This window comes from Narcine bancroftii, chromosome 2 (genome assembly GCF_036971445.1).
Source record: "Narcine bancroftii isolate sNarBan1 chromosome 2, sNarBan1.hap1, whole genome shotgun sequence".
Taxonomy (NCBI): Eukaryota; Metazoa; Chordata; class Chondrichthyes; order Torpediniformes; family Narcinidae; genus Narcine; species Narcine bancroftii.
The window spans coordinates 251,413,681-251,438,836 of NC_091470.1; the positions used below are offsets into that span (position 1 = coordinate 251,413,681).

The window sequence follows — 25,156 nt, forward strand, 5'->3', positions numbered from 1 at the left end:
TCTGAATCCATGTCCTCTGGTTTGTATCTCACCTGCCCTCAGAGGAAAAAGCCTACCTTCATTTACTCTGTCTATTTCCCATTGTTCACTCTTTTAAGACAACGCAGACTGCACTGGTTGGGCCTTGTCCATCTCATGAAGGATAGTAGACTGCCAAAGGACATCCTCTATAGAAAACTAGCAATAGACAAGAGAAACATTGGAAGACCCCAACTTTGCTTAAAGGACCCCTGCAAACGTGACAGGAAAGCCTTAAAAATTAACACAGAGTGCTGGGAGGATACAGCAGATGACCACAGCAAGAAATGGCGAGGAACTCTTCATCAACACCTAGAGCAAGGCGAAAGAGTGATCTTGAGTCAATTTGAGGAGTGGAGAGCTAAGTGAAGAGCACAGCAGACAAAAATTCAACGATGCCCTCTGCTTGCAGCATCTATGGCAGAGCCTGCCTTTCCAGGATCAGCCTCCATAGCGACTGTCCACGCTGCTAAACAAACCAGCGGCTACCTCTGATTTCTTTCCCCTCCTAAAGTCCACAAACAACTCCTTGGTCTTGGTGATGTTGAATGAGAGGTTGCTGCTAGTACTCCATTCAGCCGAGTTTTCGATCTCCCTCCTGTTTGCTGACCTATTGCACCTTTTTATACAGCCCACAGCTTTGGTATCCTCAGCAAATTTGTCAATGGTGTTGTCATCATATCAAATCAAATGTGTCAAGCCAGTAGAACAGCGGGTTAAGCTTGCAGACCTGGTGCTGATGGTGATTGTAGAAGAGCTGTTTGTGCCAATCTGCAATGATTGTTACCTCCCTTGTATTATCTATTTCTTTACAACATAAAGGAGGCTTTTTTGGCCATCAAGTCAATGCCAGCTCTCTTACCATTCCCATCAATATTATTTTCCCCCATGGTGCCTGCTCATTTACCCTTTAAACATTGCCCTCACCATAGTGAGGGCAAGCAGAGGGCATCGTTGAATTTTTGTCTGCTGTGCTCTTCACTTAGCTCTCCACTCCTCAAATTGACTCAAGATCACTCTTTCGCCTTGCTCTAGGTGTTGATGAAGAGTTCCTCGCCATTTCTTGCTGTCATCTGCAGTATCCTCCCAGCACTCTGTGTTAATTTTTAAGGCTTTCCTGTCACGCTTGCAGGGGTCCTTCAAGCAAAGCTGGGGTCTTCCAATAATTATCCATTTCTCTGTCATCCAACTGCATTCGGAGAATTTGCTATTATCACATAACCTCTCAGTACTCCTTTTGAGATGAGGGAGAAAACTGGAGCAGCCGACTCATGAGGTGAGAAAGAGAACATGCAGAATCCTTTCAGGGAGGACTTGAAGTCAGAATTGATCCCAGGCTACCCTTTAATGTGAGCCAGCAGTGCTGTCCATTGTGCACCCTTTGCTTCACTTTTGTTCTGGAGGGCAGAAAATCTCACCAGGTTTGGCCTCTTTATGACTCAACAGCATAATTGATGTTAACTAGCTAATGAATGGCTAGCAAGCCGATCAGTTCAAGGGCTGTTTGAGACTGGCAATTAATTCTGGCCTTGCTGTGAAGCCTGCAGCCTGAGAGTTCATTTAAGCAATAAATATTCCACAGCCTCATTATTTATTTTTTATGAGATTTTTTAAAAACTTGTGCTTTAAGTGGAAATTGCAGGTTGTAGATTGTAGCTTTCGTCCTGTGCAGACAGTATTGGTGTTTCCATGTAGTTTTGTTATGCGTGTGCAGTTTATGTACGGTTACACCATTCAGAAGCAATCTGAGTCCAGCTTGCAAAGTTTATTATTCTGTTTATCATGTGCAAGAATATTGTTGATCTTCCTAGATGTTACATAATGCAGAAAAATAAGCAGTTCGTGGGTCTGGTTGATACTTGTTTGGGTTGTATTTTATACACAAAATTACCTTTTTTTTAGCTGTGATTAACCTTGCCCTCTTACTGAATTGAATTGTTTTATTGTCAGGTAAAGGGCCTTGTTTTCATTGGCATTTGGTTTAAGTCAACATATACAGCGGGTATTGCAGTAATTACAAATAAACAGTGTAGGGAGCAGTGCCTTGATGTCTAATAGTGCAGCATAGCGATAAATACATGAAAACATGGTGCAAGTCCATCATCTTCAGTTTGAATCCACTCAAACAGTAAATTCTGCAAATAGTTATCCATCTTGCTAACACTACCTGCTTGTATTACCTGGTTATTAACATTTCCACTGAAGACTTTTTTGACCCCTTTGGGTCTGGATTCCTTCATAATCTCTTGTCCCATTATTTCCACACTGGCATTTCCAGGGAATACCCTGACTTGTGCTGTGTAAAATATTATAAAAATGTCCTTAAAACCCTGAAGTGAATAGGACATAAGAAACACCGGAGCTGGTGTACACCGAGTAACTCTTTGGTTTCTTGCTAATTTTGTGCACACATTCTCACTTTTGTTTTCAAGTCCCTCGGTCTCACCCCTCTGAACTTTAGTAACCTCTTCTAGTCCTCCAACTCTCAGATTCTTGTGCTACTCTTGTTTGACTTCTTGGTTACCTTTGCTCCAATGGTGGTGGTCATGACCTCTGGAATTCCCTCTCTAACCCTCTCTGTCATTGTATTTCTTTCATCTGCTCTCTTTATTGACCAAGTGTTTGGACACATGGCCTAATTCCCATTTATTGCAGCTTAATGTCAATATTTTTTTTCTTGGGAAGCATCTTGGAACATTTTTGATCTCAAAGATGCTACATTATCTAAAGCCATTGAAAGAGCTTTTCAATTGCTCCCACTGCACTTCTCTTTCCCCATTTATGAGACTGCCACAGATGGTCTCAGAAGCATTTGACAGCTTATTACTGTGGGTGAAGGTCAGGTGGTTTTTGGAATGGTTTATTGTCCTCCAGGGCTCTTTATGGATGTCTTTATACATTCACTTGAGTGTCTCATGATGTAGTAAAATAGTGATGGAAGCAGATATGTGTTGGTTAAAAAAAAGAATTACAACTCAATGTAGTTTTCCATTCTGTGAATTGTCAAAGATTAATTCCAATGGAAATGTATTTATTATATCTGTTCTATTAAACAAAAATGCACATTTCTTTTACAAGCATAAAAGTGTGGATGCTGGAAATCTGAAATAAAATTAGAACATGCCTAAAATACTTGGTAAGAGAGGCTGTATCTGACGAGAGAAATGGTTTGGGTTAGAATCAATTTTCTGATTAATTTTGCTGAAGAGTTATTGAGCCAAAACATTAACTCTGTCTATTTCTCCACAGATGCTGCCTGACCTGCTTGGTATTTTGGGCATTTTCTCTTTTTATTTCACAATTTCTTTAGTGCCAATTGTACATGGTGAACCTACCAAATAACTTTGCTCTGCGTTGCACTTTTGATGTATGGTCATGGCTGTGGTGTGTAAAAGAAAAATACAGCAATGAAATTGTGCACAGCAAGCTACCACATCAAGTATGAGGTTGGAATTTGTCTCTGATTAGCCTGACCCTTAACAGGTATGTTGTCTCCTTGTAACATTATTGGAGGTCATTGGAAGTTGTTGGTTAATTTCTGACTCCATGTGTCTTTCAAATGTATATGACTCGAAATCATAAATTACATGGATACACAAAGTTATTTGTTCTTATTTAATTTAGGTGCTTATAAGAGTTGCCCACTTAGACTTGTCAGCCTGCTCTGCAATTCAGTAAAATCATGGCTGATTCTGTGCCTTAAGTCCATTTTGCCACACTATCCGCATTAACCTTTATTTCCTTCGTGCCTGATAATTTTTTTATTTTCAGCCCTGACTGAACCTGGTTACTGAGCATCTGTAGTTCCCTGGAGTTGAAAATTCCTAAATGAGTGAAGAAATTCCTCCTCATCTCCATGTTGAACCAACAATGCCCCAACTTTCTTTATCCTGAGACATTCCCAGTTTGTCAATCTCTTCTGCCTCTTCCATCATGTTTGAGAGGGTGGCATCCACTTTGGTTGCACTCTCAGATGAGAAAAAGGAAAAGAAAAGACCAGCAGTCGGATGCAGTCAAAATAAAAACTGATGTGTGATTTTTTTTTTAATGAATGAATGGGGAAAGAATAGGAGTTGAATCACACATCCAAAAATGAAAACTGTCCTAGTAAAGAATGTGTGACTATAATGCAAAAACGTATGTTTGTACAGGACATACTTGCAAATTCCAGAGCAATGGTGATGTATGATTACAAACAACCTAATCCAGGGGTGTCAAACTCAAATTCACGGAGGGCCAAAATTAAAAACTTGGACTAAGTCGCGGGCCGAACTAAATATTTATTGAAAATTTTCAACAACATCTGCATGTTTTCTCTTCTTTCAATATATGTAATGTTAAACGTTTTCTTATTAAAATAAATGTTTAATAATAGTTTTAGATAAACTCTTTCCAGAAGCATTAACAAATGAGAAATAAAATATTCAATAAATAATATTTCTCTATAAAGGATTTGTCAAATGTTGCTAGTGTGCTGTCGAATAGTAAAATCTGAGGGCTATTGAGAATGTGGGAGAATGACATGATTCCTGAAACAATCAAATGGGTTACTGATTGTGGGCATGAACTCTAGCAGGGTTATTTGCCATGCCCTTTTTCCATTGGTACAGATATCCTTTGATTTACACACTTTTCAAGTTTTATGCCTAATGAGCTTGTATCCAGGTGCAGGACCATTTTTAACCAGGAATATATTTATCACTGTGACATGAAACTATTGGAAGATCGTTTGATCCTGAGATTAAAGTTCATAATCCTTACTCAGGCCTGTGTGCGGGAGGGCGGGGTTTGCGGGCGATCGGGTTGGACAACGACAGTGCGGGGGCATCGGCTCTCGCTGCAGGGCGGCATCTCGGCGGATCAGCGGCCCCGTCACCGTGAGTCGCGGGTCGGCCTGCGGCAGGGAGGGGGAGTGGGCAACGGTCCTGGCGAGGTCAGGCCCGAGGCCTCCGGTTCCGGGCGCTGGGAAGCGGCCTTGGCTTCCCCTGACACCGGCCAGGCCCCAAAACCAGAGAGACCCTGCAACGTAAACAGAGGAGGTGGGGGCGATTAGCGGGCTGACGCCAATGCATTCTGGGATTTGTTGTATTACTGTGCATGCGCTATACTGGCGCGGCGGCCAGCGGGCCACCTCTAATACATTTTTGAAATGATCTTGCGGGCCAAATTATATTTGGCCCGCAGGCCAGAGTTTGACATGTGTGACTAATCGATCTTTGCAGCAATAATGCACTCCAGAATAAGGTGTGCACAACCAAAAGATATTTCTGAGAGACTGAACAAATAACATTTTCCAAGATATTTGTCTATTCCAATGTAATTTTGTTCTTTAATGTAATTTTTTTCACCTTTTTAGTCACAATTTGGGACTGTCAGAACTATGGTACCTGTGTGTGCTTGCCGAAATAAAGTAAATCATGTTTTGGCCATGCTTTGTATTCCAGAGCTTTACTAAGGTATATTTGCACAAATATAAGACGTGCTTACATGAGAAGTACACTGAGATTCAGTGTGAAATTCTTACGCACCAGGGCTCCGGATGGGAAGAGTGAGGTCATTTGCAAAAAGAGGGGTGTATTTTTTAGGAAAGTTACGTTTTATGTTGTGTCATTCATCTCACTTTCAAAAACATTCCAAAGTGCTTTATAGCCATTGTAGCCCTTTCAAAGGGTAATCAAGTGTAGCCATTAAGCAAATGCAGCAGCAATTTTATACACAGCAAACTCCCCCTGAACAGCATTGAGTTGATGAGCAAATCATGTGGTTCTATTGATATGATTGAGAGATAGTTATTGATTGGTACATGGTAGGATCGCCCACACTACTTTGAAACAGCACCATGTGAAATTTTATACCTATCTTGGCAGAGCTCAGTTTTACATGTTGCCTAACACATTTAATCCAGTGCAGTTAAGGGTTTAGTGGTATGGGACTGGCAGATATTTTTGATTAATGGATGTTTATCCAATTACAATTCTGATACATTTTTTTAAAAAATGGTAGTAAAGTCATATTCCAGCAACCTTGCTATCAAGGACTCCCAGAAAATAGAACCAGGTAAGTTTTAGCAGAGCACTGGAACCCATGGAATTTAAGGGAGGGCACTTCTATAAAGCCTGGCTGGTAGGTTCAGGGTTCAGGGACCAAGTGAGTCAGATTCTTTGGACCATCAGGTTTTACAGAGCATCCAGAAACACGTCACTGAAGGTTTATTGTAGACTGTGCTTCTATCTTTGCAACATCTCCTCCTTTGCAGAACTGAGGTTCTGGTGTTGAAGGGTTTGGAGTCTCCTTGATTAGAAGGCTGTTCAGCCCCTCAGAACCTCCATTGAATGATACAGTGCCTGTCATTGGCTCAGACTGCATTCACCCTTGTCTTTGTTTTGTATCCTTGAATTAAAACCCCAATCTCTCATTTAAAGGTAATATTAACTAGTTTCATTTATTTCTTGTGAAGTGGAGATCCATACCTGCCTTCAGAACAAAGTACAATATCTCTTAACCTCACTCCTGACAGGCCTGGCTCCAATTCCTGGACTCATTTGAAATCCTCGGTCTCTGAGGCAGGGGTGCTGTCATGTGAGCTAGAGCTGGCACTGAGGAATCCTGCTCAGTCGAGTGTTGCCTCCCCAGTATTTGGCTTGGTTCCAGGAATCCTTGCATTGTTGTAAACTTCATCAATAACTGTGGTTAATTGATTTGTGTGATGTGAAAGGTCATGCAGAGGGCACCAAATGGTAGGGGAGGGGGGTTAAGGATTTTAAAATAACGTCAATATACTTTGTACTTAAAGAAGGGCTTCAGCAGAGATGTCAGTGGTGGATGAGATTAAAAATCATAATTTTTACATTTTACCAGCATTTCCTGTACTCAATGAACATGCTGCCCAAACCCAGCCATTGAAATCTTGTGTTTGTACTGGTTAAGTTGGAACTGTTTATCACGTGCAGTGAAAAGCAAAACTGTGGCAATATTAGTGGCTCCAGTTGAGCAGCATCAGGGCACCTCTTGCTGTGTGACTGTATCACGAGGACTTTTATGTCTGGTTTGGTAGCAGCTGCCGGTTCAAAAGTTAAAAGTCCAGATGGGAAAGTGTGCGTCAAGATTTTTTGCCCATCTGCGTCCACGGCAGGTAACTAGGAACTCTGGGACATTGCAAATCCATGGAGGCCAATCCCCCATTTAGCATATGCATTCTGATGATGGCTGGTAGATGATGGGAACACAACAGTACACATCACAGTTTCTTATAATACCATTCCTTGACAAAAGCTGAATTAAAAAAATATAGTGGTTTCTTTTGCATTATCTTTCAACATAAATTCTGAAGGAGCAAATTTTTGGTTCTGTATCTCAAATGTCTTGTACGTGGTTTGTGAGCTTCTGTTACCCAAATTGCCATAAATGCAAGGGCATGCTACATTCATAAAGCATTTATGTAATTATAACTTCATTCAGAAGGGTTGCTTTAAGATAGTCTTGTGGATTGAGTACTAAGCCGCTTTCAGGTGCATTCTCCACCAAGAATGGATACAGACCTGTGGAGTGGTCGTTCAGGTGGCAGCCCTGAAAGCGCTACGCTGTTCACCTGAAAGGGACAGCTGCAGGGGAGGCGCCTCAGAGCGCACTCTGACTCCTGTCGGCACGGGACATCGGGGCAGCTGGCGTGGGACGTCGGGGCAGGGGAAAGGGGGGGTTGTCAGGCACCAGGGTAGGGGGCTGTCAGGCGCGGAGAGTTGGGTCACCGGCTGATTGTCATCAGCCCGCCCCCTAGCAGCCGCTTTCAGGCTGCTGCATTCAGGTGCCTCAGGGGGACTCCTCGGATGCGAAGATTATAAACTCCCGGAGGGAGGGTTGGTGAGTACTCCTCCGAGCTGCGTCAGGCTCTTTCAGGTGGCCTTCCGACAGCCACATTCAAGTAGAATATGTGGCTTTATATCGGGGTATTCTGGCCACCTGAAAGAGGCGCTAGATTATAACCTATTACAGTGCAGGGTGTACTCCACCTGCTGCCTCCAATAGGTTGGTGATGAATGCATTCAGGTGAAAATTAGACAAAAACAGAACTGTGTTTGCAATTTCCTGTCTATAAATGCTACTTGCTGTTCTATGTACTGGTGGGAGTAGATTGGTGGTTTTCCTAGATAGAAAATCTGGGCTCTCTCCTTTCTGAGGTCTTGTTTAGAAACCTCGATAGGGCTGGAGGAGGGCTTGGCTGGATGCCTTTTCTTATCACAGATTTTTGAGAGGCTGGAGCATTCAAATGTCACTTGAATTATGGAGAAAGGTGAGATTGCATTTGCAGTTTATGAAAGTTAGTTCAGTTAAACCAGTTAGTTTCACATTATGTGTGTTTTTCAATCTGAGGAGATTTTTCCTCTCTCCAGTGATTGGTTTTATAAAGGTGAAACACTGAATAATTTTCTTAGTTGGATCTAAGTCTATACAATAAAATGAGTTTGGTTTACAAGAAACCTGCTTCAAGCTATTAGATTAGGATAGCATCATGTGTGCTATGGAAGCTGTAAAGCATCTGACTGCAAATCCTACAGAAGTTTATAAGCACCACTGAGAAAAGTTTTGGGGTCTCCCTTCCCCATTATTTATACTTACTGGAGTGTGTTTAAAAAGAGGGCCTGAGGCCCTTTTGAGGATTCCTACCATCAATCCCACAATCTCTAAGACCTACTTCCATCAGGAAAGAGGACAGGAACATCAGGGCTAGGACTGCCAGAATGGGTAACAGTATATTTCCTCTAGTTGGGGGACTATTAAATAATACTGTCATTGAAGTCTCTTTGTTCTGTATTATATTACATTTAAATTGTATCTTCTTAACTTTGAGTTGTATTTTATTAACTTGTCTTAATAGTCGATGATGCGAAGTGTGTGATTATGTGTTGTGAATACTCCGTGGTCTGGAGAAGCACTGTTTGGTTATATTTATTTGTACAGTCAGATGATAATAAACTAGGACTAGACTTGAACTTGAGAAGGCCAGTTGGACCTTTTGAGCTCATGCTGGTTGGGTGTAAAAGCAAATGAGCCTGTCCTACTACCTTCCTCCCTTTATTTTGGAACTGCACAGTTCTGATTACCCAACCTCTGCCTCTCATAATTTTACATATTTCATATCAGGTCATCCTTCGACACTCCAGAGTAAACATTCCAAGATCTGCTGTTTCTTCCAGCTGGTCCAGATCCCTCTGCAAGCTTTGAAAACCTTCCTTGCTGTCCACAATGCTTCTGATCTGAGTATTGACCGCAAACTGGAAGTATTTTAAGTAGATCATTTAATATTTTTCTGTAATGTTTTTGTCCATTTACTGGGCTTCTCTCCACATCCCTCTGAGTCCTCTGCATCCTCACTCCACAGTTACTCCTTAAACAGATTGACCCTGTATTGAATGTGCCCAGAAGTATTGAAGTGCACGTTTCACAAACATTTCTATGACTGATTCCACCTGCATTGAATTTGCCCATCGTTATTGAATGAAGATCTACCGGGACCAATGCCTGAAGAGGGCGCACAAAATCAGTGAACCGGTGCGGACTCGAAAGGCCAACATGGCCTGTTTCCGCTCCGTAAATGGTTATATGGTTTGTCCAGCATCTCCTTGTAGCTTGCACGTTTTAATCCAGGCAGCATGCTGGTCGATCACTTTTACATCCTTTCCAAAGTCTTCATATCCTTCCACACCATATGTGCTCACCAATAGTGGCCGACCTAATGTAAAAAAAAATACAAGTGAGAGTAAGCCATTCATCTCTCATATGCTTGTGTAGAGCAGAATCAGGGGTGATTTGATTTGCACATTGCTTTCCTGTACTAATCTGCATCCTTTGAGATTTGCTTCATATTGATTTCTGTTCTGAATGTACTGACTGTTGGAGCTTCTTTGGCCATCGTGTGTTGAGAATTCCAAGCAATTCACGGTGAAAGGGTAGAGATTTTTGCATTTTATGTATAATACAGGCAAACCACAAGTCCCATAACGTTTCTGTTCTTGAGAACAGTGTGTAAAACGATTTCTTCATAACTCCTAAACATCAGTTTTCAACAGGAACCATATTGTATCGCTCAATATACACTTGCTATAATTTTTTAAATTTAAGTGAATAATCAATGTAACACTATCTGTAACTAAACTAATGGCGTATTCATTGTATCAGATTATTCATCGTTGCCATGAAACATTTTACTAGCTTGAAAATACTTTAAAATTGTATGCGTAAATTGATATAAAGTTAGATTTTTGAAAGTCCAGTCGTTCATATTCTGGGAAATCTTTTTATGCCCCAAAGAACTTTTCATAAAGATCGCATTGATCCACTAAACAGCTAGTTCAGTTAACTCCTGCAACTGTTTCCTTGTGTCTCCACGTTAGTTACGTGGAGTCCGCGACAGTGCAATTTGTAGCAACCTTGTCTCTAATTTCAATGGTTGTACGTATACAATCCAGGCCAACGATCCAAGTGGCAGTACTGAGGGTGTGGTGTACAATCAGAACATCAAAAATGTGCTGCACAAACTGGAAATGTGAAACAAAACCAGCAAACGCTGAAAACATTGAACAAATCAAGCCACATCAGTGGAGAGAGAGAAAAAGTGAATATTTTGGATTTGGACTCTGTGAGATCTGGGGAAAGAAGAAAAAGTTAGTTTCCAGTTGCAGAGAAGTTGTCAGACATGATGGCCAGAACGATAGAAGTAACTGTGAATAGGTGAGGCCAGGGTTGCCGTAAAGATATTATTGGGCACTGGCAAATAGGTCCAAGGCGCTCAAAGGAGATGAGAAAAAAAATACTCCAGACATCACAGCTGAATGACTTGCACCAGAAATGGAATGGAAGGTGGAGAATTTGATATTCAAGTAGGCTGCATTGTGCTCAGAAGGAAGACCCTGTGCTTCTCCTCAAGCATTTGGCCTCATTACATAAGTGCAGGAGACCACAGATCACTCGCAGCGAAACTGACAGTAGGTTGTTCTGCCCAGCAGCTTGCAATTTGCCTTTGGGTTCTCCAGTGTAGAGATTACATGGAATACCAACAGAAATTGCTGCTTCATGTGGAAGGAACTGTTTGGCACAGAGTTATTCTACCACTCTGTAAAGTTAGGAGCCAACTTAATTAGATTTATAGTTTGTGCAAATTTAAGTGATAAAGACTAATTTAAACTCAAGGGTGCTTTGATATGTTTGCTTTAAAACACTACATCAGATTTATGCCAGAAAAAAAACTAGTTTCCCTGATCTGCTCTTCCTTGGTCTCTTTAAATTGTTGTAAGGAGAGTGTCTGGTAGCAGAATCTTGGAGCTGGCAGGAATTGTGAAGGGTGAGATAGGCTAGTGAGTTGGAAGGTGAGGAGGAGAAGATTTTTGAAAGAAACAGCTGATGCTGGAAAGCTGAAGTAAAATCAGCACATGTTGGAAACATTCATAGGTCAAACAGCATCTGTGGAACGAGTAGCAGAGTTAACATTTCCGATGTGAGACACTCCATCAGTCAAAGATATATTTGCTTTCTTGATTAATCAAAATATCTGAAGGCTACTGGATTACAGGTATCAGGATAAATCAAACTGCAACAAAATAAAACATTTTCTAGATCATCCTTGTCCATGCTGAGTTGGGGAGAGGAGAAAGGTGCTGTGCGCTCACCTAAGCATTAAAAGTCTGCCCTTTCAGCCGGGTATAAAGACAGCAGGGCCCTTTCTTCTATTGTCCTGGGGCCAGTGTTTACTCTGGAATGAGCATTCACTAAAAGAAGCTAAAGAGGTATCAGCGGACCGTCAGCCTCTCGCTACCACAGCTCCGAGCCTCACTCACCACGATATGCCATAGATCTCCACTACACTTCATCCTCCACTGGATCCATGCATTTAACCACCAATTCTATGTATAGCTGGTATCCATCAAGGATATGAAGCTTGTGTTCCATGGGGCCCTGGTGGTTTACAGAACCAAGCTCCAGATGCAGATCTTCACCTTGGTTCTGGTAACCTACAGGAATGAGCCTCCACCATGAACCTTCACCCTGAACCCGGCGGCCCACAGGACTAGGCTTCACACGCAGATTTCTATCTAAACCCTGGCAATCTATAGGATCAAGCTTCCAATATGAACTTTCACCCCGAACTCGGTTTCATACAGAACCAAGCTATGAACGCGGGTTTTGACAGGATCTACAGGATCGAGCCTCTGTCATGAACTCCCACCCTGGCTCTGGGAGCACACGGGCCTCTCCACTCTCTGACTTTTCTAACACTCCCTTCCCTTCCTTGGACACTTTCTACCCTTCACCTCCTGATCCATCCCATCCTCCTCCTCTCTACGACACCTTCCACCCTATACACTTCCCCATAACCTCTATCTGGTCTTCACCATCCCCTCTGACCTTCCCCTCTCAGAGACTGAATGCTCTGTCCTCAGTAAAGGCCTCCACTTCATCCCCCCTTTTCCCAACACCATAACGAGTTGTGCGTACGCTGTGATCCTGAACTCTTCTTCCGTCGGTTCCATCTCATGCCTATTTCCACAACCACAATTCTCCATCCCTCACTACAGATCCTTTCTCACACTTTAAACCTTCTTCCTCCTTCTGGTCACCTCATTCCAGTTTTCTACCTGCTCTGGACCTTTATATTTCCAACTTCCATCATAACATTAACTGTATCAACTTCTTTACTCCCCTCACTCATTCCAATCTCACCTTCTCCGAACGCCTGGTCCTTCCATCTCTCCGCACCAATCTGAAACTCACCATCAAACCTTCAGACAAGGGTGGCACTGTTGTGGCCTGGTACACTAACTTCTATCTGGCCAAAGCCAGATGACAACTCAGATACCTCCTCTTACTTGCCCCTCTAACAGGACCCCACCAAAACTCATCAAACCACTGTATCACACACCATCTCTGAACTCATCACTTGTGGTCACCTCCCTGGCACGGCCTCCAATCTTATTGTTTCCCAACTCCGCACCACCTGTTTCTACTTCCTACCCAAGATCCACAAATCCAATTGTCCCAGCAGCGTCATGATGTCTGCATGCTCCTGCCCCACCAAATTGGTCTCTGCTTACCTTGAATCTGTTTTGTTTCCTCCCCCTCTCCCCCCCACTCCAGTCCCTACCCACCTAGATCCAGGATTATTCACATGACCTCCATCAGTTCAACAGGTTCCAGTTTCCTGAACTCGATCACCTCATGTTTATCATAGACATCCAATCCCTATACATCTCCATCCCCCACGCTGAAGACCTCAAGGCTCTTCATTTCTCTCTGAACAACAAGTCCTCCTATACCAGTACCTTCTCCGGATGGCAGAACTTGTCAGCCCTCAATAATTTCTCCTTTGAAACATCCCACTTTCTCTAGGTTAAAGGGTAGCCATAGGTACCCACATGGGCCCCAGCAATGCCTGCCTTTTTGTTGGTTACATGGAGCAATCCATGATACAAGCCTACACAGGCAAGGCCACTTAAATCTTCCTCCGCTACACTGATAATTTCTTTGGTGCTGCCTTATGTAGCCATGATGAGCTTGTTGACTTCATCCACTTTGCTGCCAACTTCCACTCCAACCTCAAATTCACTTGGTTCATCTCTAGCAACACTCTCTGTCTCTCTGTCTCCATCTCGGGAGACAAACCCACCAACTCCCACAGCTACCTCGATTATACCTCTTCCTACCCTGTTCCCTGTAAGGAACATTCTCCCAATTCTTCTGCCTCTGTTGTATCTGTGCCCAGGATGAAGATTTCATGCCAGATCATCAGAGATGTCCTCCTTCAAACAACATGGGTTTCCCTCTACCACCATTAACTTGGTGCATACCCTCATATCCTCCATTAACTCCACATCTACCTTACACCCTCTGCCCCCACGTGCAACAAGGTAAGGTTCCTCATCCTCACCTTTCACCCCATCAGCCTCTGCATCCAATACATCCAACATTTCCACCACCTATTGGATACATATTTCCCTCTCTGCCTTCCACAGGTAAGGCTCCCTCCATTACTCCCTTTCCCACTCCTCCCTCCCCACCAATCATCCCATTGGGACCTATCCCTGTGACCACACAAGATGCTCTTCTTGCGCCCACACCTCCCTCAGCACTCTTCAGGGCCCCAAACCGTCCTTCCAAGTGAAGCAACATTTCACTTGAGAATCTGCAGGGGTCATCTACTGCATCTGGTGCTCCCACTGTGGTCTCCTCTACATCGGAGAAACTGAATGCAGACTGGGAAATCGCTTTCCAGTGGCCACCCATTTCAATTCCCCATTCCATTCCCTTGCTGACATATCTGTCCATGTTCTTATCCTCTGCCAGAATGAAACCACCTGCAAATTGGAGGAACAAATTGGGCAGCCTCCAACCAGATGGCATTAATATTGACCTCTGGCTTACATTAAAATCAACCCCCCACTTCTTCCCCCTCCCCACCCCCCACTATCATCACCCTTCCCCAGCCTTTCTATCTCCATTCACACAGACATGATAAATTCTTGTCCCTCATCATATCCATTTAACACCTTTCATTGGTCTGGATTCCTCCCCGAGGCAGCATTGTCTGAATTCTGAGGCTTTCTGCTTCTGGCTCATTCTGCTTATTCCTTGAAGAAGGCCTCAGGCCCAAAACACAAGCAATATATCTTTGTCTCCTATGGACACTGGAAAGGCTGGCTGAGTTCCTCTAGCATTTTGGTGTTTTTACTATAATCACAGTGTCTGCAGACTTTTGTGTTCCATTGAGCTCATTCAGACATTGGTGTTTGTGAGTACTTGTGTGCCAATTGGCTGCAATGTTTTCCACATGAAAGGATAATGAGTGTATTGTCATACACATGACTATACTGTATATATGTGCACTGAAATTTTCTTACTTGCTCCAGCCAAAGAGGTACTTTGTGGGGGAAAAACCTTCAATGGTACATTAAATTACCCCAGTACTGAAATAGATAACAAATATAAACAATAGATAATATACACAGCAATAGTAGTGGAAGAAGAAAATGGTGTTTCAATAGTGCAGACAGGTCATTTTGTGTCGTCAGCACTGTTTATGATTGGGGTTTTAGGAAGAAACTGCACTTCACAAGTCAAGGTGTAAAGTAGAGAAACACAACTACAAGTGTTGGAATCTTAAGCTCACAATGAGGTTAGAGGATAAAGTAGGAAATTGATTTATTACAAAGTGGAGGTGGAGGGACAGAGGTTATTAGATACTGCACAGAAGTGCAAGAGTTGCAGAAGCAGATGGGGAAGAGTGGTGCGAAGGTTTGAGACAAAAATGAGAATGGGAGCAGGTAAAGGAAAGGAAGAAGTGGTACCTGGTTGGGGTGGGATAAAATGTTTGGAGAATCCCCAAGCTTGTGAAAGTAAATGCAAATTCTTTCTTTACCGTTTGCCATTTAGTTTATCCTAATACTTGGCATCCAGTAGCCTTCAAATCCTCGACAAACAAAGAAAGCACTCTCTATAACATTTTTAAAGTTACTTTATAAAAGTTTTTCTCCCCATTTCCCTGAGATTTTGAAGGAGTAACTCATTTGGTACTTTATTGATTTATTCATATCTTTAAAGTTCACAGCTACTTTTTTTTAAAGACTTTATTTAAAATTTTATAACATGAATACAATAAAGAATTACATTTAAATAAAAATAGAAAAAAAAATTAAAAAGATATGATTACAATATTACATCAGAAAACTACACAAAATAACCCCCCCCCCGTTAATTGTAACACAATATTAATAGTCTAACTTAAAATTAGTCTAACCCTCCCCCAAAATAAAGAGTGAAGAGTTAATAAAATTGACAATATTATATATGAAAAAAAATACCCACTTACAAAAAAAAGAGATAAAACTTAACCTAAAACAATTCTAACAACAAAAAAAAACAATTGTCAATACTAAAATATCACACTTAAACATATATTTAAATCAAACTTAAATGCATATAATTAGCAAGCGGAGTCCACTTTAACTTATAAAAAGACATCTTATCCTGAATTGAAGAAGATATCCTTTCCATAGTCAAACAAAATTTCATTTCCAAATACCACTTATCTAAAGTTAGTATATTTCTATCTTTCCAAGTAAGTGCTATACATTTCTTAGCCACAACTAAAGCTAAATAAATAAATGAAATCTGATAATCCTCTAAACCTAAATCGATTAATGATTGCATGTTCCCTAATAAAAATGTATCGGGATCTAATACAAGATGGATATTATATAAACTGTTAAAAACAGATTGAATACCTTTCCAAAACTGTTGCAATCGATCACAAAGCCAAACAGTATGCAAAAAAGTATTGGCCGTCTGATCACATCAAAAACAAGAATCCAACTTACTAAAACCAAATTTTTTTAATTTCTCCGGCGTTAAATATAGCTGATGAATAAAATTATAATTAATCATCGCTAGTCTAGCATTAATTAATTTCCGAATACTATTCTGACAAATTTCCATCCAAGCTTCTTCAGCTATTTTATGTCCTAAATCTTTTTCCCATTTCAACTTATCTTTATCCCAGTCTTTTTTACTATCATTTTCTTGTAAAATACAATACAAATCAGATATATATCCCTTTTTTGGTATTGAAAGTACATATTCTTCAAAACTAGATTCAGGCAATAAAATCATATGTCGACCACATAACTGTTTTACAAAAGATCTTAATTGATAATATACAAATATAGAATTTGCACTAATATCATATTTCCTTTGTAATTTGTCAAAGGAACAAAAACAACCCTCAGAAAAACAATCAGATAAATTTTTTATTCCCTTTTTCCATTGTTTCAAAGTGGCATTGGAGACCGTAAAAGGAACAGGTTGATTATTATATAATGGCAGTCTTCCAGAATATATATTTTTAAGTCCCAATTTTTTAAGTTTACTTGTCCATAAATTCAATAAATGTTTCAATATTGGCACATCATAAGTTCGTAATAAATTTTTATTCCATCGAAACAAAAACTCATGAGGAAATTTTTCTAAAATAACCGCCATTTCTATCTTTACCCAACTAGGTGGGTTGTCCATATTCATTAATGCACTAAAAAATTTGAATTGAGCTGCTTCATAATAATGCTGAAAATTCGGTCATCTTAAACCTCCAAATTGAAAATCCCACATCAATTTTCTCATTGCTACTCTCGGAAATTTTCCCTTCCATAAGAATTCTCTAATCGCTTTATATAAATCCTTAAAAAAACTTTTTTTTAAAATAAGGAATTGATTGAAACAAATATTGTATTCTAGGAAAAATATTCATTTTTATGGTATTAATCCTCCCTAGTAAACCCAAAGGTAGATCCCTCCACCTAATCAAATCTAATTTAATCCTTTTTATTAAAGGAAAATAATTAATTCAATATAATTCTTGAAATTCCGTATTAACATTAATTCCTAAATATTTAATTTGTGTAGTCCACTTCAAATTTGTAATATTTTTATATACTGAATAATCACCTTTACAAATTGGTAAAATTTCACTTTTAGCCCAATTTACTTTGTAACCAGATAATTGGCCATAAATTTCTAAACATTCTTGAATTGCAGGTAAAGAAATATCCGGATCCACCAAATATAATAAAACATCATCAGCAAATAAATTAATCTTATATTCCTCATTCAGAACTCTCATACCTTTAACATTTTCATTTTGACGTATTAATTGTGCTAAAGGTTCAATAACTATAGCAAATAAAGCAGGTGACAACGGACATCCTTGTCTAGTAGATCTTGTCAAACTAAAAGATTCTGAAATTTGGCCATTAACAGCAATTCTAGCCTTCGGGCTATTATATAAAGCCTTTATCAACCCAATAAATGAAGAACCAAAACAAAATTTCTCAAGTACTTTGAACAGAAACTTCCATTCCACTCTATCAAAAGCCTTTTCTGCATCCAATGAAACCACTATTGGATAATTCAACTGAAATTTAGATTTATTTATTAAGGTTATTAACCGTAAAATATTATCTGACGCATACCTGTTTTTTATAAATCCTGTTTGGTCACCATGTATAATTTTAGGCAGATATTGAGCTAATCTATTAGCCATAATTTTAGCTACAATTTTATAATCTACATTTAACAACGAAATTGGTCTATAAGAAGAAACCTGTAAAGGGTCTTTATCTTTTTTTGGTATAACTGTAATTATTGCGTTAGAACAAGACTCAGGTAATTGAAAAGTATTGTAAGTTTGTTGAAATACATCCTTATAAATAGAAGATACATCAGCATAAAATACTTTACAAAACTCTATAGAAAACCCATCTTCACCAGGTGCCTTTCCATTCGGCATGTCTCTTATTGCCCTTTCTATTTCATCTTCTGTAAAAGGTTTATCTAACTCTTGTCTATCTTCTTGATTCAATTGTGGCAAGTTAATATTTTCCAAGAAAGAATCTATTGCGTCTGCAGTTACATCTTTACATTCCGAAGTATACAATTGTTTATAGAAATTACAAAATTCCTCATTAATCTCCTTTTAATTAAAAGTAATACCTGATTTCTTTCTAATCGCTGGTATAACCCTAGATAATTGTTCCTTTTTTAATTGCCATGAAGTTCACAGCTACTTTAATTAAATATGCAACTGGTTCAATTTTTAGTGACAGAGTTGTAATTTCATTTCTGTAGCGTTTCTTGAATTTTTCTTCATTAAAGCATTCCAACAGATTTATCCTTGTGTTTAAAATTCTGTTTTCTTTGCCTTTCTTCCTTCTCTCTGTGTTTGTCAGCATTCCCAAGAGTTTTTTTTTAAACTTAAACCAGCTTTTAATATTTCATTAAAATATTAATATTCCATTAAAAAAGAAATTTGCAGAAGTTTTGCACTGTAGATCAGCCATTCTCAATCGTTTTTTGGCTATGTCTCCCTTGTGACTCTGCTCAAAGTTTATGGGCCCCCTTCCCCATCAAGCAGTTGTTTAGTTGGTTTCTTCTATACTTCTCTCTGACTGACTACATAAAAAATCTTGTTAAAAATTATGATTGCAGTCTGTGGTCCCCCTCTTAAATGTGCTGTGGCTCCCGGGGTGGAGGGAGTGCAGGAGCAAGGTGGGGGGGAGGTCCCTTTGTGAATGGCTACTGTAGAGCATCATCCAAATCCTATACACGCCCAAAAGATGTCTTCACTGTCTTCTTTCCATATGAAGGAGCTTGGACCTGCAGCGCAGCTAAGTAGCAGGAGACAAGTCACACTGGTGTTGGATGGAAATGAGATCTGCGGGCTGGGCTCTGTGTAGCATTTACTTTGAAAAGCATTGGGTTCATTCGTATATCATGGTTATATTACTGTATTTAATCTTGGGGAAGTGGTATGGTGTCCCAATGTGTTTGGTTTAAAATTTGATTTTTAATGGAGATCTGGAATTATAAAAGTTGATTTTGGTAAAAGGCTCTTTAAATTTTTGCAAATGTTGACGTAAGGAAGAAACCCTGTAGAAACTTAGACAACATTTAAAAGATTGATTTTAGTGGGTTAATTGACACCAGATTTAAAACACATCAATTTTCTCATTGCTACTCTCGGAAATTTTCCCTTCCATAAGAATTCTCTAATCGCTTTATATAAATCCTTAAAAAAACTTTTTTTTTTAAAAATAAGGAATTGATTGAAACAAATATTGTATTCTAGGAAAAATATTCATTTTTATGGTATTAATCCTCCCTAGTAAACCCAAAGGTAGATCAAGTCTTGATCAGCAGCATTACCTAAAATAAGCTATTTCTCTTATTTTTATGTGATATTTTTAGACAAAAATATATCAAAAATATTTACCTCAATTAATCAGCCAAAATTTAAATTTAGACATACAGCATGGTAAAAGGCCATTTCGGCCCACAAGTCCATGCCACCCAATTTACACCACATAAACCCTCTGGTACATTTTGAATGGTGGGAGGAAACCGGAACCCCCCCCCCCCGAGAAAACCCACATGGACATGAGAAGAACGTACAAACTCCTTACAGACAGTGCGGGATTCGAACCCAAGTCTGGTCTCGATCTCTGGCACTGTAATGGTGTTGCATTAACTGCTATGCCAATTGTTATGACCCAACATAATATAAAACAAAGTAACTTTTGCAAAATAAGCTTAATCTCTTTTTGTCCATCTGCCTTTTATCCATCTACCTTTCAGGAAATTAATTTGCATAATGTTTGTGGCTTTGCCATGGCTGATTGATTTTAAAACCATTTTTTTTTAAATTGAGATTTGAGAATAATGTGAAAGTGAATAACTGAAAAAAGAAGTATTGTTCAGTTGGAATTGCACCCTCCAACGTTGATGTTGTGTTTGTACAACTGAGTCACTGCATCAGGAATGAAGGTGGAGAGTAAAACAGGAGGGGTGTGACCAGACCCAGAAGGTGATTGGTAGACTGAAGAGGGGTGAAGGATGGCAGACAGAATCTGAGGGAAAGGAGGATGGGATGGAGTTGGGAGTAATGGCAGACAAACAGAAAAGAGAGAGCAAGAGAGATAAAAATGGGAAGGCAGATGAGGCATGTTGGGAAGGTTGCTCATTGCTCTCAGTCTGTTAACCAATTCTCAATGTATGGCAGTGGATTACCCATCCCGTCCCCATTCCCCTTTTTCATGCGCTGTAACCTTGTTGACCATTCTCATTTTCCAGGACATCATAGGAAGTCTTCTGAAAATCCAAGTGCACCATGCGCATGACTAGTTGCATACTTGAAGTATTCGATTGGCTTAGTCAAACATGATTTTCCTCTTGTATATCCATGTTTACTTTCCCCAATCCTGCTATTGTTTTCTGTGTGTTCTGTTATTATTTCTTCATTCCAGGATTGTCTCGGCCTTTGAAAGAACTGATGGAAATTCTGTGTTTTATTTCTCCCATTTTCTCAATCAGTAGAGTTGCATTTGCTATCCTCCAAAGCACAGGGATCAGTGCAGAACGTATAGAACTATGGAAGTTGATAACCCAGCACGTGTACTATTTCTGAATACACCTTTTTCAAAATTACATGTTGTAGGTCATTTGGTCCTTGAGATTTACTGGTTTTAAATCTTGTCATCTTTTCTGATGATGTGCTTTTAGTAATACTTTTTTTTCTCATCCCCCACCACTTTAATGCTCTTGTCTCTTATCTGTGACCTGCATTTACCCTTGCTGACGTTTTATCATTGATATATCGAAAGAAGCTCTTGTTTCCTTGTTTTATGCCAGTTTACTTCTTCTGTTTCTCAGCCCCTTTGCCTGTGTACTAAAATGCTGCCAGTCTTTGGGCCTGCTGTTGTTTCTAGCAGCTCTATAACCTTTTTTTCTTGGATCTAATGCTGCTTGTAATTTCTTCTTTCAGTCACAGATGGACTCACTTTGCAATTTTTTTTGTCAAACTATATTTTCTGGAAAATCATACATCTCATCAAACGTTGCCCCATCGTCATACCTTTTAATGAATCAGAATCAGGATTTATTGTCATGAACAAGTCACGAAATTTGTTGTTTTGCAGCAGCTTTCACAGAGCAAATGTTCGTATAAATCACCACGCAACAATAAATTTAAAACAAATAGTGCAACAAGAAGTATCTGTGGTTCATTGATCATTCAGGAATCTGATGGCAGTGGGGCAGAAGCAGTCCTTGTGCCGCTGAGTGCTCGTCTTTAGGCTCCTGTACCTTTTACCCGATGGTAGCAGAATGAAGAAGGCATGGCCTGGGTGGTGGGGGTCCTTGAGGATAGAGGCTGCTTTCTTAAGACATCGTGTCTTGTAGATGTCCTCGATGGAGTGAAGTCTGATGCCTGTGATGTCGCAGGCTGAGTTAACAACCCTTTGGAGTTCGTTCTTGTCCTGAGAGTTGGCACCTCCATAACAGGCAGTGGGGCAACCAGCCAGAAAGCTGAAGTTTCCCAAACAACCACAACCCCCTCACACCCTCAGTTTTTACAGCTAACTTTGTTTAAATTTAAGATTAGTTTTGGATTGAACCACATCACTTTCAGACATGATGTAAAGTTCTTTCAGATGATGATCACTCTTCCCCAAAGGTTACCAATCTAATTAACTATTTTTCATTGTCTAATATAAGATCAAAAGCATTTTCTGCAGTGGGTTCATCAAAGCATTTGTCCCACATTTTATTACCGTTACTTTAATTGTTCAGATTCTATAGATTAAATGCCTACATGTATATTACAGTAACCCTGTTGTATACACTTCTAATTGTCTTATTTATGCTGTGCCAACTACCATCTGGTGGCCTAAAGGTAACTCCCATCAGTGTTTTTGTCACTTTTTTATTTCTATGTTACATTCAAACTGATTCTAATTCTATATCATGATCTGCTGAGTCAGAATTATTTCCTCACATCCTTACCAATCGCTCCTCTTATTAATAGTGATACCCCACCTCCTTTACCTTTTATGCCTGCCCTCTTGAGATGTCAAATACCTTTGAACATTCATCTCCCAACTCTGGTCACTTTGCAACCATGTTTCTCTGAGGGGAATTAGATTAATGAATTAGTTTCTCATAAGATGAACACTTGTGCTGTTAATTCATGTATTCTTGTGACTGCAGCATGCATTTGGAAATAGTTCTGCACCTTTTAATTTATTTTGATGCTTTCCGCAGTTTTCTCTTCCTCTTTATTTTGCTTTTTTTCCCTACATTCTACATTGTTTTATCACTTTCCTGAATGCTGGTGCTCCCAGCCTTAAACTATCTTCCAGCAAAGCCCTATGTGAGGATATTTGCCCCAGCTTTGCTGAAGTATAATCTGTCCATTATATAGAGGTACCTATTTTACCCACTTATCCAGGCACTTGAGCTTTACATGATTTTCATGTTCCAAAGTTTCATGACCAGCAAAGTCCTTTAAAAGTGTGGTAGACAAACACAACTGCAGATGCTAGAATCTTGAGCAAACAAAGAAGGACTCAGCAGGACATGGAGCATCCACAGGTAGAAATGGGCAGTCAACATTTTGTGTCAGGATCCTTTGATGAGACTCAAAGTCTCAATTAAGGATTCTAACCGGAAACGACAGCTCTCTATGGATGCTGACTGACTCGCTGAGTCCCTCCAGCTTCTCTTTGTTGCTTTAAAAGGTGTTGGAACAAAGTTAGGCTGTTTCCCCCATTGAGTCTGCTCCTCCATTTGAATCATGGCTGATGTATATTTTAAACAGCCTGTTACAGGAGCGGACAGTGGTTTATTTAAAAATATCCAATCTTTATGAAATCTTTAAATGATAACGTTATTAAAATATTGTGATCTGCTTTAACAGCATCCATTGGTCTGCGGGAAGTGCCAATTCTTTTTGGGGGGGGGTGGGGAGGTGGGCATATTATACCAAGGGTATCTCTCAAAACTGACATTTTGAGAGTCTGTTTTAAAGGGATATCCTTTTATCCTGAGGCTTCTACTACTGTTCTGGAGTCCTGTTGTAATTAAGTTATTGGGCATAAATAAAACTCTACAGCACATCTTTAATTGGGTGGCACAGCACCTTGAACTTTGCAGTGCTCACAGTGTTGTTCCCAATGTTCTGGAGCAGGACTTGAACTTGGAGCCTTCTGAAGTATAGGCAAGAGTTCTACTCACTGTGCCACAGCAGACACCACTCTCAACCTGTATGCAAAATCCTTATCCAATAGCTTGCATCAGTGGATCCTGACTATAACCACTGATTTCTCCAGCAGTTTGGAGGAAATTGACACCATGTAAGTGATCCCAGCCACTTTGGAGTTTCCAGGCAGGATTGACAGGGAAATCACCAAACAGTATCATGGGGTTTTGCTGCTTGCAATTATGCTACAAACCTGAACGCATCTGTTGAAGATCTGATCTCTGAAGAAGTTCCCGACAACTTTAGAGTAGAAATGCAGATGTTGGGAACCGTGGATGTTTTGGGTGAAGTTGGTGTGTTTTTATAGCTTTTTCTGGTCTCCAGCATCTGCAGATTTTTAAGAAAATGTTCACTTATCTTGTGCCAGAAAACATTCTCTTATTTGCTACTAATGATTCCTCTCCTTTGATTGTTGCAGAGCTGTATTGGTGCGACTGGAAGGATGCAATCATCCTGTCATAATGAAAGGTCTCTGTGCAGCATGTGGTCAAGACTTGACTCAGTAAGTTCTTTTTCCTTGCAACCACTCGTTATTTCTAAAATGTGAGGTAAGGCACAGAGTGTTGGAATCTACACTTTTGCAATTAACCTTCCCTTCTGATGCTTTAGAATTGCTTCGACACTTTTATCGAATGGTTCAGCAAACTGGAATAATTTCTTTTCACCATTGCTGGATAAAGGAAAGCCTTGCATTCTGCAACCTTGGATGTCCCAAGGTGCTCCATTCCCAATGATGGGCTTTGGAAATCACTTTAAACAAGGCAGCCACTTTGTGTCTGACAGGCAATAACATGTTGAGAGCCAGCTTGTAATTTTAGGTGTTGATGTGGGAGAGTAAACATTGATTCCTTATTTCAGGGAACTACTGTGCCACCTGCCAGCTCCTCTTCAAAAGATCCTTCACACTTCACCAAGATGAGGCCTCGGTTTAACATCTTGCGGAAGATGACTGTTCCTCTGAGAGAACAGTACAGCATGGAATCAGGCCCGTTAACCCAGCTGACCATCACTTGTCCTACCCTAACTCATCTTATTCTCCCCACAATCTCCTCGTGTCTGCCTAGATTCATCTGCACACTTGGAGTAATTTAAAGTGGGCAATTTTAACCTAGCAACCTCCACACTGTTCTCCTCTGCTGAAGTCTGCTTGATGGCGATTCATCCTTTATTTCAAATTATGTGATCAGGTTACAGAAGAAAAATGGGAAGCAAATGGTGCCGGTAGCCACAGCAACAGTTTCCATGGTTCACAGTGTTCCAGAATTGATGGTGAGCTCTGAGGTAAGTCTAGTGGACTTAAAACCCAGTGTTTGGATTGTATAACAATGTTTTCTCTGATTGTCCTTCTCTTTCTTGGTCTCCTCTCTCTTTTTCTCCTTCTTTGGACTCATGCCCATAGCTCATTCTGTCTCTCAGTATTTTCCTTTCCTTGAGGTTGTTGTTGTTCCTGAGACCAGTAGGTGGCGCCATCATGCACATGACAAATTGCCAGTAGATGGTGCTGTCTCT

General features: G+C 40.2%; 1 protein-coding gene across 9 annotated transcripts in view; it reads left to right on the forward strand.

Moving 5' to 3' along the window:
* ctdp1 (CTD (carboxy-terminal domain, RNA polymerase II, polypeptide A) phosphatase, subunit 1) overlaps window positions 1-25,156 on the forward strand; it is a 343,304-nt gene that overhangs the window by 4,395 nt on the left and 313,753 nt on the right. For all 9 annotated transcript variants that reach the window (XM_069920830.1, XM_069920826.1, XM_069920827.1 and 6 more), the window contains exons 2-3: window positions 24,066-24,149; window positions 24,835-24,928. In XM_069920830.1, the coding sequence (XP_069776931.1) occupies window positions 24,109-24,149; window positions 24,835-24,928 (135 nt within the window). In that variant the 5' untranslated portion in view covers window positions 24,066-24,108. The remainder of the gene's footprint in view (window positions 1-24,065; window positions 24,150-24,834; window positions 24,929-25,156) is intronic.